We start from the raw sequence: 18,824 nt of genomic DNA, 5'->3' as shown, positions 1-18,824 counted from the left end.
CTGTTTATCAATAAAACTTTGAAAAAAAAAAGAATTAAAAAAGAGTAGGGCTCCAAAATTTAAAGACCCAATCCAATTTTCCATTTAGTCAAAACACTGAAGAATGATACATACTGAAACCCTCAACCCCATGACAAATTATCAGTGAATGAGTCCAACTACAGGAGGCTGACAATTTGGTAAAGTCATAAATGTGGTAGACATAAGAATATTTGCAAAAAAAACTATAATCAGCTGAGCTTAAAGGTCATGTATACATACTGAAAGAAAGCAAAATGATCAGCACAGACAGACAAGTAGTAAAAGTATTAACTTGGACATTAGTGACCGTCTTTACTTTTTCTTGTTGGCGGCAAAAATACCTGACATCCATAATTAAGGAAGAAAATGTTTAGTTCACAGTTTGGAGGTTTCAGTCCATGATCAGTTGGCTCTGAGACAGGGTGGCACATAGCAGAGAGCAGCAGTTCACGGTGACAGAAAACAGCAAGAGCAAAAAGGGAGCCACAGTGGTAAAGAGCAATCCTTTCCCCCTTCCTTTTATTGTTTGCAGGCTATTTGCTCCAAGGCAGGTATAGCAGTCACACCCATAATCTCAGCATTGGGATCATGAATTTATCACAAACTCTACAAGCCCAAGCCATGGCTGCATTAGGCTTTGGGAAGACATGTAGACACAAACCACAACAGTGACTAAAGGAATCTCTGAAGTGACCCACTCCGTATTTCTGAAACAATGAATTTACTTGTGCAAGCACATTCCTGACTTCTAAGTATAAAAAGTAACAGTCAATCTTTGGAAACATCTTAGATCATGAGTGAATTCAGTACAATATACCTTTACCCTTCGTAAACCCCTCCATTGTTATATGCTAATAAGCCGAAGACAACTGTAATTCATAGAATGTATAAATTATATAATGAAATTGCCTACAATTACCTATGATAATAAAGACTTCTTAGTACATAAATGGAAGACAAGTACAGGTATATCTAATATATGGGTATGTGAATAAAATTGGGCCATACACCAGTTAAAATTTATGGAACATCAAACTACAAAATTATCTTCAACTCATTAAAGTAAATATTAGTCAAGTAAAAAAACAAGGAAATTTATTTTGAGTCCTTATTCAGAGAATCTACAAGTCAATGCTTAACAACTTCAAAAGAGGTTAAAATAAAAAGCTAACAAAAGATGATGCAAACAATTCTATATTCACTAGGCATTCACATAGGCATCGAAATACCAATGAATATAAATTTTGCTTTGTCTATATTCTCAAAGATATTTACTAAGAAGAAAACAAAAGATAATAATTACCCAATCATAGTTAAATTAAGAGGAATGTGACTTGTAATTCCTTTGTCTGGATTACAGTCTCAATATATTCACTTATATATCCTATTTAAAGTGTATGACAAACACTTGGATTTTATGCTCAAAATACACCTATGAAAATTTGGTAACAGACACTGTAAATGTTCTAGCCCCAGAGCTTGCTGAAATACCCTGATATTTTAGAAATCAAAAATAACAAAATATGGTAGCCACTAAAACAAATATTACATTGATCTTTTCTGCAACCTAGGTGGTGACATAATATGTGATAGGATGAGATAAGAAAAAAACACTTTTAAATTAAAAGAAAGTATCAAACTGCTACAGACTTCACCTAGCTTTGAAACATCTAAGCTCCTAAAATCCAAACACACTATCAAAATAAAAAGAAATCATCCCAACATTTCATGAACACTGATCCCTCTGCTGACCATAAGGCAACTTCACATTCAGACCTTTCACAAGAATTTCAAGACACCAAAAAAAGGCAACGTAGTGATTACAAAAAAAAAAAAATCTGCAGCAGCAATAGGGATAGTACATACCACAAAGATTTAGATGAGAATACAACTTGTGTAGATGTTGCCTGAAAAAAGGGTCTCCTGATTAAGGCCTAAGTGGAACAGAACTTTCGCACAGTAGATCACTTTTACAATAATAAGGTGATGAATCAACTAGAGTTTGTAAACTGTATTCAGAAAGGCAAATCTTAAGAGGAAAAAAAAAATTAATTCTCCAATTCTTCCCGTAAGCCTAATCAAGCAAATAATGGGTAAGTTTTAGATAACCTAAAACGCTAGCACTTCATTACTATAGATAAAAAGCATTAAAAAAAGGGGGGGGGGGCTGGCCAAATAGCTCAGCAGATTAAAGCACCTGGAAGCATGCACAGGTGTGATTCCCAGGCCTGTAGTGCCAGCCCCCAAACCCCAGGGCACACTGAGGGGGCAATTGAGACTGGGCACACCTGTAATCCCAGCTCTTGGGAGGCTGTAAACAGGTGGATCACTGAGTCCAATCTAGTAGTGAGATCCCACACACCCTGTAGACCCTTCCCTAAAATAGAAAGAAAAAAAAAAACCCTCTCCCAAAATTTAACTAATACATTTCACTTGTTGGCAAATAGTCTAGAAAGGTAGTTGAGGAAGGTGTACTCTAAATGACAGGTTTGATATACCCCACCTTATAAAATTTCTATTTGCTAAGCCTAATGCTTCAATTTTTTACCTCAATTTACTATTGCCACAAACTTAGCATGAAGCCCAAGACAGCACTGTGATACTTAAGAATTTGCACATAATCTGATTTAATCAAATTGGTTTCTGATTTTAAAACTACATAATCCCAAAAGAAAGTAAATAAAAATTACATATGAAAAACAGGACTGAAAACTACACAATATATATGCTAGCAATCAAATTTTTAACCCCAAACAAGTAATGTAAGTGATCCCAAAACAAAAAAATTTAAATAAAAATAAACATCTAAATACTATTTGGCAACTGATTTCAACCATAACGAATTCTTTATTATTCACATTAATCAATTATCGTCCTCCTGAGATTCTTTGTATTTGGCCGTCTCTTATCATCAATTGATGAGTCCCTAGAATTTATGAACTAATTTTAACATCACCAAATTAACACAGACAACTAAATTTACAGAATAAAGAAATTAAAATATTCCCCCCAAAAAAGTTATTTGAATATTATCCAAGTCACTGCATCCCCTCCAAATACCACTACTATATAAAGAAAAACTAGTTTGAAGATAACAATATACAATGTATTAACCAGTTAATCTCCTATTATCTTGCTCTGAAATTTTTTATCATTGGTTTTATTTTTTTTCTCTCTAAAGTTAAAAAAAATCATGTAATGTAGTTACTATGGTCTAAATGTTTGTGTTCCCCAAAATTCATTTATTGAAATCCTAACCTTCATTCTGATGGAATTAGGAGGTGGGGAGCCAGTGTGAATGATTAGATCATGAGGTTGGAACTGTAATAAATGGGATTAGCATCTTTATTATTACACAAGGACAGAGGAACAAGTCATCTGTATCAATCAGAATGGCCTAACCAGCACCTTGATCTTGGACTTTCCAGCCCCTAGAACTATAAGAAATAAGTTTATGCCTTTTATTGGCTGTCTGGTTTATATTATTTTGCTGAACCAATCCAAGCAAAGAGAGTAGTAAACAATAATAAAATGAGTTTCAGTATCTCTAGTTTTCCATATTTAAAAGGACACAATCAAATATCACTGTTCACTACAAATTACTACTCATCAGGTATAAGAAAATGGTTATACATTAAGAGGCAAAAAGGCTAGAGGAAGCGAATATCTATCCTAGGAGATTTCAGAGGCTGAAGACATATTTTAAAAACTAAGTTATTCCCAGTATAAAATATTTATGTCTGCGATTACAGGCAAACTTATAAGAAGTATTCAAGAAACTTTATCAGGAGTATGGTGGGGGGGGGGTAATGAATTTCCTGAATATATTAACTCTCATATGTGAAAGGAAGAATCCAGAAATGCCAACTTTCACATAATGCTGAACTAGCTACTGCCAGTTAAACTGTGGCACAAATGTTTTATCTTATATACTATCCTAGCTAATGACCAATATAGCCACTAGTTCACTCACTTAACTGCTTCAACAGCCTCAAATCACAGCAAAGCAAAACAGAAACTGTCAGGGTCTAAATAAGTGAAATCAGAGCATAATAGGTGACATGAGGCACTGATACAGCCCAATTCCAGGCTGCAGAAAAGAAAGTATAAAATGGAAAAGAAACCCTTTGCTGAAGCCTTTCTATGTGGGGCCATGAAATATATTTGGTGTTTAACCTCTTTAATGTCATTTAGTCTAATATTGATAAGAACATGTTTCAAGTAGTATATCCTTCCTGTGAAGAAGAAAATCATAGTATAAAATTAAGGTAACTAGCCCAAAGTTACATTAGTAAGAAGTAGCAGGATCAAAGTTTGAACTGGGTTCAGTATAACTCAAAACTGGCATTTTTATCAATCTTCCTAAAAGGCATCCAGTCTGACAGAAGAAATCTTGAGAGGCAAATTTAGTTCCTATCTCATCTATGTAAGTCTCCAAAGAATAATAAAATTTAAAACAATATTGTTATAGTTTCAGTCAGAGATACTTAATAAACATTACAAGAATTATAGAACTAGTCAAGTATCAATCAACTAAGAGACTGAAAAATATAAAATGAAAATTAACTTTTAGGAATCAAATTTTAACTAGAATGCCTCTATCATATCACTAATGCTTTCTAAAATTTATTTTGGTTCTTCAGAATAAAAGGTATTTTCAAAAGATAGCAGAGACCTGGGGAGATAGTTTGGCAGTCTAAGTGCCTGCCTGGCAACTGGGAAGACCCATGTTCAATCCCAGGTACTGCGTGCTGTGCTGGTCCCGGAACCCCAGGCATGCTGTGCCAGCCACCAAAACCAGGCGTGGTGGCACACCCCTGTAATCCTGGCACTGGGGAGGCTGAGACAGGAGGTTCACTCTAAGTTCAAGCTGCATAATTTGGTACCCTGTACCAAATAAACAAACAAACAAATAAATAAATAAATAAATTTCTAAAGATAGCAGACAAGGGGGCTTGCAGGTTATCTCAGCTGTTTAAAGCACCTGCTTAGACAAACTCAGTCAGGCGCAGGGGACCGCGGTTCAATCACCAGCTCCACATGCTGCACCAGGCCCACCCTTAAGGCAGCCTGAGCCAGCCAAAAAACTTAAAAAAAAAAAAAATAAAAACAGGGGGGCTGTGGAGATGGCTCAGAAGAGCACACGTCTGAACTCCAGTCACGCCGCAACATCTCGTATGCCGTCATCTAAAAAAAAAAAAAAAAAAAAAAAGATACAAAAGACAAAAGACACAAATAACATACACAAATCTGTAACAAATACGCTGACCCTAGGAATTATCACAGAGGTTATATTCAAAATAAACCATAAAATTCCAATACTTTAAAACATCAGGCTGCATAGCAAATGAGTTTTCTGACCTCATCATTTATATCCAAATAAAAAGCCAGTTTAAGAGCTTCTGTGCACAAAAAGTTGAAAAGTATAATCTGATACAGGGAAATTAAAAAAGCAGGCAGAGCTGGAAAGATAGCTCAGTGACATAAACACTTGCCTGGCAAGTGCCTGGTCCTGAGTTCAATCCCAGGTACCAAAAAAAAGGCAGACAGAAAGTTTCCACATCACCAGTAGCTATTCTATGGCTTCAACGTGGACCCAAAGTTCTTATGCTGAAAACTTAATCTCCAATGCAACATCATTAGGAGGTGGAGCTAAAAAGTCATTAGAATTTGTCCTCAATAACAAATCAATGTTGCCATGATGAGGATCCATTATTTATCACAAAAATGTTATAAAAGCTAGTTCGATTTCCCCTTTTTTCATGCTTTCTCCCTCCCTAACCCCATTTTTTCTCTCTTTACCTCTCTCCCTTGCCTTTCCACCATCTGCCACAGGATTATATGGAACTAAAGTCCTCACCAGCTGTATCAGGCTCTCAGATTTCTTGCTATAGAATTATAAATCTCCTTTTTTAATAAATTATCCAATCTCAAGTATTCAGACATAGAAACAGAAAATGGACCACAATAATGTCCTAACTAAATATGACTTAAAAATAGCTTTCTGGCATGGAATACACAGAAATGACAAAAAAGCTATCACTAGAAGACAGATGTATACAGCATGCTAGACTTTTAGCTACATTTGAATTCCTCAAATCTATTTCTAGAGTCTAAACAAGTTTTATAGTAAATGTAAAATGTAACTATGAAGGTGCATGATACTTATCTTGGTCAAAAAAATGACTGAGACAGAAACTTATTTTCCTTTGAGAAGAATCAGTAAACAGGTCCTTAATTCTTTGTTTCACCCTAACTCATCTGAATCGCAAAATGCCAAATTATCTCCCTTACCTGCCAAACGGCAGAACTTTTCTTCTGATAAGCACAGGAATCCTACCCCTATTCTAAAATCTATTCTATTTAATTCAGGGTGAGAACAATATTAAAATATCTTGCTATTTTATGTAAAATGGTTAAAACTGTTAAGTTCATTCATCCTGTTGATAAGCTAGATACAAATAGATATTTCAAAAGACTTAAAAATAGAATTTTTTATTAAAAACCAGCTAAAGGGCAAAACTTAAAAAGGAAGCATACCATCAACAGAAACTGTGGGGCATTATATCTTTATAGTTATATCAAGGACACAAAAGCGCTATCACCAAAATACACAAAGACAATGCTGCCATCTAAAGGCCAAGATGTAATATGAAAAAAATCTGATAAATCAAATATTGCCAATGTACAAATACCAATCAACTCGCTATATTAACTCCACAGTTTATACTTACAAAAAAAGAAAAAGGAAAACATCATGTAATGACTTTTTAAAACTGTGCAATGAAGCTCCAGAACTCTTTGAGAAAATAGTTTGGCTAATTATGAGTATTTGTCAAAGCAAAGAGAAGTCTTTTGGTCTTCTTGCAGGAACACTGTTCTAAAAACCTTCCTCAGTTGCTAATATAAAATACTTGTTTGTAAATGACCAATAGTACTTCTCAAAATGAAAACAGCCAATCTGCTAAAAATTTTAGCTCTGCAATTAACTTAAATTTTTCTCCTTATTTCATAAATCGTAAAAATGAAATGCAAATTTCCTATCGGATGTTAGTTACCAATAACTTAATTATCTAACAGAGCTCAATTATTCTAAAATTTTCTTTGTAAGCACCTTAAATGGGGAGAATTTCATTGAACAGGTATTTAGATTCAGTGGATTTTTTTGGCTGGCTCACGATGCCTTCAGGGCAGGTCTGGAAAGGCTTGAGGATCTCGGGATCTGAACCACAGTATCCTGATTGCTTTGTTTAAGCAGTCACTTAAACAACTGAGCTAATGGGCAGGCCCCCAGCACTCAAGATTTAACAAAATTACTTCAAATTCATAAGGAAATTAAAATGTTGAAGTAATTACACTAAGCCCTGAACAAATCTCCTTAGTACTTAAGTAACATCTTTTAAATGTACTATAAAATTAGACAAAATCTAAAGTGCAAGTGAAGGAAAATCTTCAAACAGTTCCTTCCTTTTGGAAACCACTAGCTAAAAATTGTTTAGTATGCCAATAAAAAAAATGTTTCTCCATGCTTATATAAGAAAACAAGTATTAGCCAAAATCAAATATTTTTAAGGAACACAAAAATTTTAAGTTGAAGGTTATTATCCTTTAACTTACCTTTAGTGTAAAGTGGAAACCAACAGTTTAACAAATTTAGTTGTACCACTATATAAAAACTACTATGTCTTCAGTACTGGTAATGAATCAGAATTGATACTAAGCTATTTGAAGATATTATGTCATTTAATCACCAAAACTACAGACTACAAAAAGATAAATGTTAATAATCCTCCATTTACAAATAGGGTTAAAGACCTTAAGCCATTTTTCTAAGGTTATAATGTGAGTAGATACCAGGAGTCAAAACTTCAGTACCTTTTCCAAAAAGACCTAGTAGTCATACAACTACGAGTATATTTCATTAAATGTAAAAAAATAATAATTTTATTCACCAATGTTTGACGGATATATTCTACATGGTTTTAAAAAATCATTTACTTCTAATCACAGCGTCACAATTTTTCTAATCTTTTTCTTTTCCCAGGACTGAGAATCAGTATCAGGACCTGTGCTTAAGCTTCTGAGCTGAATACCTCGCCCAATAAAATCTATTTTTAAAAAAGATACTATCTCTTTCCCCTACTCCCTCTCCTGTCCTTTTACTCAACTCAGTAATTTCTTTCTTTTGAACAGGTTCTCTGTGGATTTGCTAGTCTATGGAAAGGACCAGTAATGCTTAATTTGTTTTGTCTCCTTTTTAAGTTCTTTTTCCTTTTTCTCTTAGTTTCTTCTATTTTTCTTCTTCCAATTTTGCATGCATATATCTGGTAGTATGAACAACTAATCTGAAGACAAAACTACGCATTACAACACTGTGAAATTCATATTATTTTGTTTAGTGAAATTCTGTATCATTTGTAATTTTTTTGTTTTAATACTATTTTGTACTCTCTAAAAAATAAATTAGGGGTTTGCGGGTTAACTCAGTTGTTTAAACTGCCTGCCTGGGCAAACTCAGTCAGGCACAGGGGAACCTCGGTTTGATCCCCAGTTCCACATGCCACACCAAGCCCACCCTTACGGTAGCCTGAGCCAGTCAAAAACAAACCAAAGTAAAATAAAAATGATAAAAAAATAAATCTAAAAAAGAGGTACTATCTCACCAGAAATTCTGATATATCGAGGAACCTTTCCAAATTTAAGGTCATATATGAAATATATTTATCAAATACTTATCAAATGGTATAAAGTAATTCAAAAAGGCAACAAAAAGATCTCCATATTTTTACAGATATGATTTAAAAATAAATTTTCTTTTGGGTTGGCCAGATAGCTCAGCAGACTAAAGCTCCTGCTTCAGAAGACTCAGCAACTGGAGTTCCATCTGGAGTGCTATGCCAGCCCTACCCCCGGGGTATGCAGAGACAGCAGTGAGACTGGGTGTGGTGACGCCCACCTGTAATCCCAGCACCTGGGAGTCTGAAAACAGGAGGATCACTATGAGTCCAATCTGTATAATGAGACCCAGTAGACCCTGTACTAAATGCATAAAAATAAGTAAGTTCTTTTTATAAATATGCTAAATATTTAGTAGCAGCCTGTGAACACTTTTAATTACATTGTTTTTCAATAATGAGAATTCCTACTTGTGGCACTCTTAGAACACTTTTTCCTGTTAACTTTATGGCATATGCTCAAGGGAAAACTAAGCAACGGTGAGTATTATTCAGCCATTAAAAGAAAAAAAAAAAAAAAGAAACTTTGATACAGGTAATAAAATCAATGAAACTCAAAAATATCATGTAATGAAAGAAACCAGGCACAAAAGACCACATATTAAAGTCATTCCATTTTTAGAAAATGTTTAGAAGAGACTAGTCCATAGAAACAGAAAGGAGACTGGCAGTTGGGGAAAGAAACGTGACTGTGGACAGGTTTCTTCTAGGATAATGAAAATGTTCTAGAATTAGTTAGAAGAGACAACTGCACAATTTTATGAGTTATATATTTTAAAAAGGTGACTCATATGAATTACATCCCAATAAAAGAAAGTTGAATATCTTTAAATACATTAAATACATGTGTCTGATTTACAAGTTTATGTGCTTAACATAAAAAATCTAAGTAATTATCAAGATGACCTATCCCAACCTACTGAATGTCATTTCCATAATGCTAAGTAAAAAGTTCTACTTCATAAGTGCACACCCCTAACTTTACATTACATCTTCACTATCTAGAATAATCATAATTCCCAGGGGAATCAGAAAGAACTATAACCACAGACACATTTGTCCAATCAATTTTGTATTTTCCAATTTGCCTAAATAATGTCAGAATTTCAAAAAGATACATTAGCACATGCTAATGAAGACTTTTAAAATCAAGCACTATATATAAACATCTATTTGGTTATAAAAATAATTTATACAATCATTATTTTGAGAGGATATTTTTATTTTCAATAAGTAGCATTTGTTTCTCAACTACCAAAAGAAGATGCAAAAGAAAATGCACAACCACAGTTTAGGGAATTCAAAGATTTGAAATTAAATGAATAGCTTGAAGATGAAAACTGGTACTTACTAATTTGTTTTCCTGCATGTATATTCTTTGTAGTTTCAGACAGCCCTTAGCTATGACGATCATGCCTTCATCTGATATCTTGTAACACTGGCCAAAATGAATATCTTTGAGTTCTCTGCACTTTGATCCCAGCTGTAAACAAAGGGATTTGGCTGAAAGCTCAGACAGTAACAAAGATAACATATACTGTACTAGGATTTTCATATATTATCTGAAAATAACTATACCAGAGCTAAAGACTTATTTGTAAATTACTCTTAAAAGGAAACAGAGACAGTATGGCAGGTGTAAAACTTTTATCTTCTAACTTACTTCACTGCTTCAACTACCTCAGACTAGATGTCCATCAAGTACTTTCCTTAACATTCAAATTCACATTTTATCTCTCTAGTGGGGAAAGAGGATGATGAGAACTAAAGGCGTAAATTATAGTGTATTCTTAAATTCAATATTATACTACCATGAAAAATAAAATCAAAATTGAGAAAAATGAAAAAAATTTAATTTTTAAAGCATAATCCAATTTTATAAAGAAATGCATACTTAAATGTACATTCATATACTCATATAAAACTGACAGGTATACCAACAAAATGTTAACAATGATTATTTCTGATGAACAAACATGTGGGGTATTTTTTTCCTTCTGTCTATCAATGTCCTCTAATTCTTTAAATAAATATTTTTATAATTAAAGTGTTCCAAGCTCTATTTCAAATAAAGTGATGGTATTAGAATGATATGTAAAGGGCTGGGGAGATGGCTCAGTGGCATAAGCACCTACCTAGCAAGTGTAAGATCCCAAGTTCTATCCCTAGTACCACAAAAATAAATAAATAAATAAACAAACAAACTAGAATGATATGTAAGCAGTTACATTTCTAGTGACAATTATATATACAAACTAAGTTATTCTAATCGAGGCTACACTACCGTCAATACATATTCCTTTAGAAATATAAACTCCATGAGGACAGGACTTTTTCTGTTATGTTAAATAATACATCTGTGGTGTCCAGTACGTTACACTTACTTGATACTTAATAAATATTTATTGAATGATGGAAAATGCTAATCAGGGTCATGCATATAAAGAAGCCTCTTTAAGAGTTTTATTTCAGTGAAGGACGGGGAAAAAAGGAACACATATGTACATATACAGGATAGCTTAGATAACAACTGCTGGTCTATTAAAAGGTACAGCTAATGCTTAAACTTTTTTCCTCTCTACCTCTTAATTTTTTATAACTTTTTGTTGAACAATTTTGTGTGTTTCCATCTAGTAATTTGAAAAACTAATTTGAAGACAATAATATGCAATATAACAACCATTGTTGAATTCCTATTATTTTGCTTAGTGAAATTCTTATCATTTCTAATGTTTTGAGTTTTGGGGGTTTTTTTTAAATTTTTTATTCTCTTTAAAATAAAATAATTTTTCTTTCAGTGCTGGGGCTTGAGCCACCCAAAGCCTCCTATACACTGAGCAGGAACTCTACCATTGAACTATATCCCAGCCCTGAAGTCTTTTTTTAAAATGAATAAACACAAAAAACTGTGATTGTGGCTTCATATACCAATATGTTCTAGTTAATTTAGAGGTTCTAAACTGGGTCCATGGGCAGAGCTCAGGTTCTCAGGGAATTTTATAAAGAAAAAAAATTTCATATTTATTTTCAATTTCTCTTCTAATAAGTTTAGCCTTTCTTTCACATAATGTGAAAAGAACATCACAGTAGTTTAGCTACACTTATGACTTTATAAACAACAGAAATCAAAGATAATTTCATATTTCATTGTGACTGCAGATATCCATAAATATTATTTTTCATCATTAGTATTACCATGCTCATTAGACCAGCTACTCCATTTATTTAATTCATTACAAGTGGAATATATATTTCCAGGACTAATATACATGATTTAGATCTCAGAAAGCTAAATCCAAAGCCAATACTGACAAAATCAGAAAAGAAGTATGCTATAAACTTTCAATAGACTTATATACATCTGGCCACAAGGGTGAGATTGGGGATAAAACCACCAGGACTCTTAAAAATCAACTCAAGTAACAGTTAAGCCCTCTGATCACCTCCCCATTACTGCAAAGCCTGACCTTGTGCTCATCATACAATGGCCAAAGACGGGCCCTCCTGGGGGAGTTTTGGACTGGTGTACACCACACATAGGTGCGAACAGAAGCAGACTGCTGAAAATGTGGGGATTGTGTGCAAGTCCATAATCATGAAAATAGAGGAACACAAATAAGTAATTCTATTCAATTTTCTTTCTTTCTTTTTTTTTTTTTTTTTTTCTATTCAATTTTCGTGGCTGAAAGGATATGAACTTCCAGGCTGAAAGGGTCATCTAAATGTCTATCACAAATAATACAAAGAGACCAATGACAATGTAAATTAACATAAGACTTATAATAATAACTATTGGGGGCCTGAGGTTAGTTCAGTTGTTTAAGTGCCTGCTTATGCTAAGGTAGTCAGGCGCAGGATACCATGATTTGATCCTCAGCTCCACATGCCTTACCAGATCTACCCTTAAGGTAGCCTGAGCCAGCCCAAAAAAAAAAAAAAAAAAAAAAAAATCCTTCTCAACTTTGGGCTGGAGAGATAGCTCAGTAGAATAAGCACTTGCCTGGCAAGTGCAGCGTCCTGAGTTCAATCCCCAGCACCACAAAAAATAATAAATAAATAAATAAATAAATAAAATAATAGCTATAAAGAAGATTCTATGGACCTCCAAAGAAAAATAATTTCATAAAAAGGATTTGGATTATAAAATGTATCAAACTTTTCTTAACACTAAAAGCCAAAGAATAATGCTATCAAATTAAAAAAGAAAATTATTTTTAATATAGAAATATGCACTCAATTCAGACTATGAATTAACCATGCTAGTAGAATTAAACATATTTACAGGCAAAGAAGTTCTCAAAATATTTATCTCCCAAACACATTTTTCCCATACATTTTTTTGTCAAGATTCAGTTAAAGTATGTGCTCTACAAAACATGAGAATATACCAAGAGAAAGAGGACAGGCTATCTGGGTAATGAGGTCTAATTCAACATCAAGATGAAGAAAAACTAAGGTTAACACTCAAGGTAAGATATTCAGATGACTACTAATGCAGCAACACTTACATGCAAGAAGGTCAGACTGGACCTTAAAGATAAATTTAATTAATCATCAATATATAGATACACTACTACAATTGGGGAAATCGTAGAACTCCATGAGTGACAAGAGAAAAACTAAGTAAAGAAAAGAAGTCAATTCCAACAAAACAAAATTTCATAGATTGAAAATGATAAGGAAATGATTTTGAAATGTGAACATGGAATACTTAAATGAAAATTATAACAATTAGAGGATAGGAGACAGAGGATATATAAATTCACTAAATTCTTATCTTGCAAGGCAAGAAATCATTCATCTAGCCAAAATAAATTAATTTATAAAAATACAGGTAAATCAGACAGACAAAAATACTTTCTCTGGAGAAAGTCCAGCTAGTCTAATCCCTAGTCTTGCCACTAAATAGTTCATGTTTAATAAAGAAGACATGTCCATTCATCTCCATACTTCTCTTTAGGAAAACACTGCCCACACTGAGTAAGTAATCTTGACTTCTTAAATTGGGGCCCCTCTGCTGGTCTTGTCTAACCCATGATGAAGTCAGCTGACTAAACTCCAGAGTCAAGTTAACAACCCCATTTAGCTCTACCTAGTAAGAACATTCTCATTCGTATAGTTTCTGAGTAATAAGATTGATATTTTTTTCTTAATCACTATTTTTCTTATTTATCAATTTGACCACATCCTGGGCAGTAAAAGGCAGACCTCTTTAGAACTCAATATTTAGTATGTCAGCAATGAACAGGGAAGAAAGAAAACAATAGAATTAATATAAAAGAAGTAACTGAACTTTTTGGTTGAATCTTAGGTATCACTATGTGCACAACTTGATAGATCCTCATGTCAGGACATAAATCATACTGCTAAAGATGGCCCAAAAAAGACATAAGCTGATTATGTGACATGCTAACACTGATGAGTTTTGGTGGCTTTATCCACAATGAAATGACTTTTCAGAGGCAAGAGCCACATGGGTAACCATAAAAAGAAAAGGATCGTGTACATGATGGCTCAAAGATTATCAGCATGCGTGATCTAGCTAGTAGTAAAGAGTGCCTCAGAAAACAAGCAATTATCACTCACTACTACTGAATATAAACGTCATTTAATATCACTGCAGAAACTAATGTTCTATGTTTAACCATTGCTGGACAAAATACATTACAATATCTTACCCATAAACATTTTAAATTCCAGACTACGCAGGCACATAAAATCAACCATTATACCCAAAATATTCCAAATTTTGCTGATACCTTTCAAATTTCTCATCTGTTTACAACCACAGAAAAATATTTAGAAGGCAGCAAACAATTCCTATAAAGAATACCCTTATACTGGGCACACAGCACAGTGGTATACACCTATAATCCCAGAACTCTGGGAGTCTGAGGCAGGAGGATTGAAAGATGGAGCACACCATGGGCAATTTAGCTACCTAGCAATACCGTCTCAAAAACAACAGGAACAAAAAGCATCCCTGGAGGGCCGCTGAGGATGTAGCTCAATGATACAGCACTTAACCTTACATATAAAACCCTGGGTCCAAACCCTTACACTACGTAAAATATGAGGAGAAGCCATAGTAATTTCAGAAAGGACATATTTTATAGAAAAACTGTCTAAAAAGATAAAAAGGAACACTACATAGTGATAAAGGGGTCAACACTCCAAAAAGACACAGCAACCTGTAGCATATGTACCTCTAACAAAAGATTCAGAATACGTGTTGTATACAGTGGTGCACACCTGTAATACCAGCACTGGGGGAAAGACATTGTCTCAAAAAAAAAAAAAAAAAAAACAAGATTCAGTATACGTGAGGCAAAAATTAAAGAACAACAAACACAGTTAGATAAATACAGTATAACAGGCAAATATTTTCATTATATGATCCAGCAAACACATTTCTTGGCACTGCTCCAAAATTGGAAAATTACGTCCACACAAAATCCTATACAAAGAAGCTTATAGCAACTTTACTCATAACTGGAAGCAACCAAAATGTCCTTTACTAGTCTAAAAGACAATCTATGACACACACAGATGATAGGATATTATCCAGTGTTTTAAAAAAAGAAAACTATATGATGACAAGATGGTTAAGGCAGTGATCCTGAGAATCTTCAGCAGGTTTTTAAAACTAGCAGTTAATTGGTAGGATTCTCACCCTGACTAACTACACATGCTGACACCTGTGAACTAAGCAACTGCACTGAATAGCAATGTGTGATACTAGGGTCATGCTTGGAATGCCTGTCATTCTGGTCTTCTAAATACATACTGCTAGCCATGTCACATCAATTACTAATATACTGTCTTTCAAGTAAATGTTTGTTTTAAAAAAAAGGGTAATAAATGAAAACAAAAGACAAGGGAAAAAGAGAATGCTATGAAAAGACATAGAGGAAATATAACTACATACCACTGAGTGAAAGTATCCAATCTGAAAAGACTACAGAATCTGTGATTCCAACTGAAATCATACTTATTCAGAAAAAGTTAAAACTACTAAAACAAATTTAAAGATGACTAGCTGCCAGATGTTAGAGGGGGATACAAAATGAACAGGCATAGAACCAAGGAGTTTTAAGGTGGTGAATATATCTGCATGATAGATGTAGAGTATAATGGTAGATACATGTAATTATGTATTTGTTGAAACCCATAGGACAAACAGCACCCACGGATAAATTATGGACTTTTGGAATACTGATGATTGGTGAAAGTATATGAACTATAATACACTACTCTGGTAGAGGATATTGTTGAAGGAAGCCATGCATGTGCAGGAACAGGGAATATACAGGAAATCTGTACCTCTCAATATTTTTTTTTTTTTGGTGGAACTGGGGATTGAACTCATCAATATTCTTATGAATCTAAAATTGGCCTAAAAAATTCTCTTTAAAAATGCATCTACAAAAATTATGCAGCAAATAAAGTTTTTAAATCAAAATTACTTCTAAAATTATTTGAATGGGCAGAAAAACTGTAACTGAAGAAAAAAAAAAGTACTTAAAAGCAATCCTCCAGAAATGTAAAAATTATAATTATTAACTTAAAAATTATGTATTAACTTAAAAAATCATAATAACTGCACACAGGCAAGAAAAGTTATCAAGTATAAACACACAAATAATTTAAAAAGGGACAATAGTCCAAGAAAACATAATAACTCTTAACATGGACGTAACTAATAACAAAGCATGAGCATATGTGAAGCAAAAACTGACTATACTATAGGACCAGCCAGATAGCTCAGCGAACTAAAGCGCCTGCTTTGGCAGAGCACAGCGGCCAGGGTTTGATACCTGGTGTGCTGACAGGGCAATTGGGACTGGGCATGGTGGTGTGTATCTGCAATCCCAGCGCTTGGGATACTGAAAACAGGAGAATCACTATGAGTTTGATCTACATAATGAGACCCTGAACACCTTGTATGCTCTGTCCTAAATTCATAAAAAAAAAAAAAAAAAAAAAAAAAAAAAAAAAAAAAAACTATACTATAGGAAGAAATAGGTAAGTCTACTGTTATTGTTGAAATTTGTATATCTTACAAGAAATAGACAGATTTAAAAGGCAAAAAAAAAAAATCAGGGGCTAGGAAGATAGCTTGCAGTTTAAGTGCCCACCTGGAAAGTGCAAGGTTGTGAGTTTGATCCCTAGTATCACATGCCACGTAGTTGCTGGGACCCCAGGAGCACCATGTCAGCACTGAAGCTAGGTTGTATAAGAGTATGTTCTTTAATCCAACACATTTTTGTAATTTCTAGTTTTCTGTTATTATTCCAGATTCATTCCACTATAGCCAGAATAGGTATTTTACATGATTTGTTTTAAATTTATTAAAATATATGGTCTATTCATAAGAATGTTCCATGTACACATGAAAATATTTTGTTCAGCTACATATATTTCACATGTATATTAGGTATATTTGCTTTCTGTATTGTTCAAACTGTCTGCTCCTTTGTTCATCTACTATCTGATTGTTGCATTCTTGAAAATGAATTATTGAAGACTCCAACTATTAATGCAAAACTCCCTTCAAATCTTTCAGTTTTTGTTACATACAAAGAGATTATGTTGTTAGATGCATTTATATTGTTTATTCCTGATGGACTGCAATATGTTCCTAATAGATGGAATTTTACCAATACATAATTATTCTCATTGTCCCTTGTGAAGTTTTAAATATGAAATCTATTTTCTCTGATAAAAGTGCCCACTCCAGGGGCTGGGGAGATAGCTCAGTAGAATAAGTGCTTGCCTGGCAAGTGCAAGGGCCTGAGTTCAATCCCCGGGTCTGCAAAAAAAAAAAAAAAAAAAAATTGCCACTCCAGCAATTATATGTCTGAAATACATTTTCTCACCCAACCCCGTATTTTCAGGCTGTATGTGGTTACCTTTATCAGTCTCTTTTGTACTCACATAGATTGGGTAACTACTGTTCCTTTACTTCAACCTGAAGTACTCAACTTAGCAGCTCTTCTAGAGCAGTTCTATTACTAACAAATTGTCCTAGCTTTTGCTTATCTGGTGATTTCTTAACATCCACCTCATTCTTGGACAATAATTTTGAAAAATACAGAACCATCTCATATAGTTCAGGCTGACCTTAAGATCACTTTGTAGTCCAAGCTGGCCTCAAACTCCCAAGATCCTCCTGCCTCAGGCTCCCAAGTGCTGGGATTACATGGGTGCGCCACCTTGCCCACAATGACTTTTCTTAGGTACTTTAAATACGCTAGACAACTGCTTTCTATCTTCCATGGTTTCCTTTTTATGAGCCATACTTTACTTCTTTACATGCCTTCAGATTTTTACTGAAAACCTGACATAAGAACGTTACAATATAATGTTGTACTTCGGAAAATTAGATTTTCCCCTCTTTCCCAGAATTAGCTGTTGTTGGTTATAAAATGTATAACTTGCATTCAGCAATTGTTTTTTCTTTCTTCTCACACTGTCTAATATGATTTCTTTTGGTGTTTTTTACTAGCACATAGTTAATGATGTACAATAAATTTCACTGACATTTCATATATTAATGTAATATATTTTGATCATATCCACCTCCCCATTATCCTCCCTTACCTTCCCCTAAACCCCTTCCTCTTTCTCTAATAGTCTCCCTTCAACATTCAAGTGTCTTTTTTTCTTCTTTTTCTGGATTCCACACATAGGGGAAAAGATAAGATACTTGCCTTCCTAAGACTGGCTTACTTCACTTAATATGATTCCTAGTTCCACCCATTTTCCTACAATTAACATTACATTTTTCTTCACAGCTAAATAATAGTTCCATTATGTATATAAACCACATTTTCTTCATCTATCCATTGATGAGCCATTATAAACAGTGGCACAATAAAGATGGACATCCAAGTATCTCTGTCAAATGCTGATTCTGATTACTTCAAGAAAACACTGCAATAGTATAGCTGGATCACCTAGTAGTTCTACTTTTGATTTGGAGAATTTCTGTACTGATTTCCATAGTAGTCATACTAATTCCCATCTAGAATGTACAAGAGTTACATTTTACCAGGCCAGCCAAAT

General features: G+C 33.9%; 1 protein-coding gene across 1 annotated transcript in view; it reads right to left on the bottom strand.

The window, feature by feature from the left end:
- Fbxl17 (F-box and leucine rich repeat protein 17) overlaps positions 1-18,824 on the bottom strand; it is a 616,731-nt gene that overhangs the window by 567,917 nt on the left and 29,990 nt on the right. Inside the window, exon 5 of the mRNA XM_004625466.2 lies at positions 10,108-10,239. Within this exon, the coding sequence (XP_004625523.1) occupies positions 10,108-10,239 (132 nt within the window). The remainder of the gene's footprint in view (positions 1-10,107; positions 10,240-18,824) is intronic.

The sequence above is a fragment of the Octodon degus genome, unplaced genomic scaffold, assembly GCF_000260255.1.
Source record: "Octodon degus isolate 3935 unplaced genomic scaffold, OctDeg1.0 scaffold00009, whole genome shotgun sequence".
Classification (NCBI taxonomy): domain Eukaryota; kingdom Metazoa; phylum Chordata; class Mammalia; order Rodentia; family Octodontidae; genus Octodon; species Octodon degus.
This window is presented reverse-complemented; position numbering and strand designations above follow the sequence as displayed.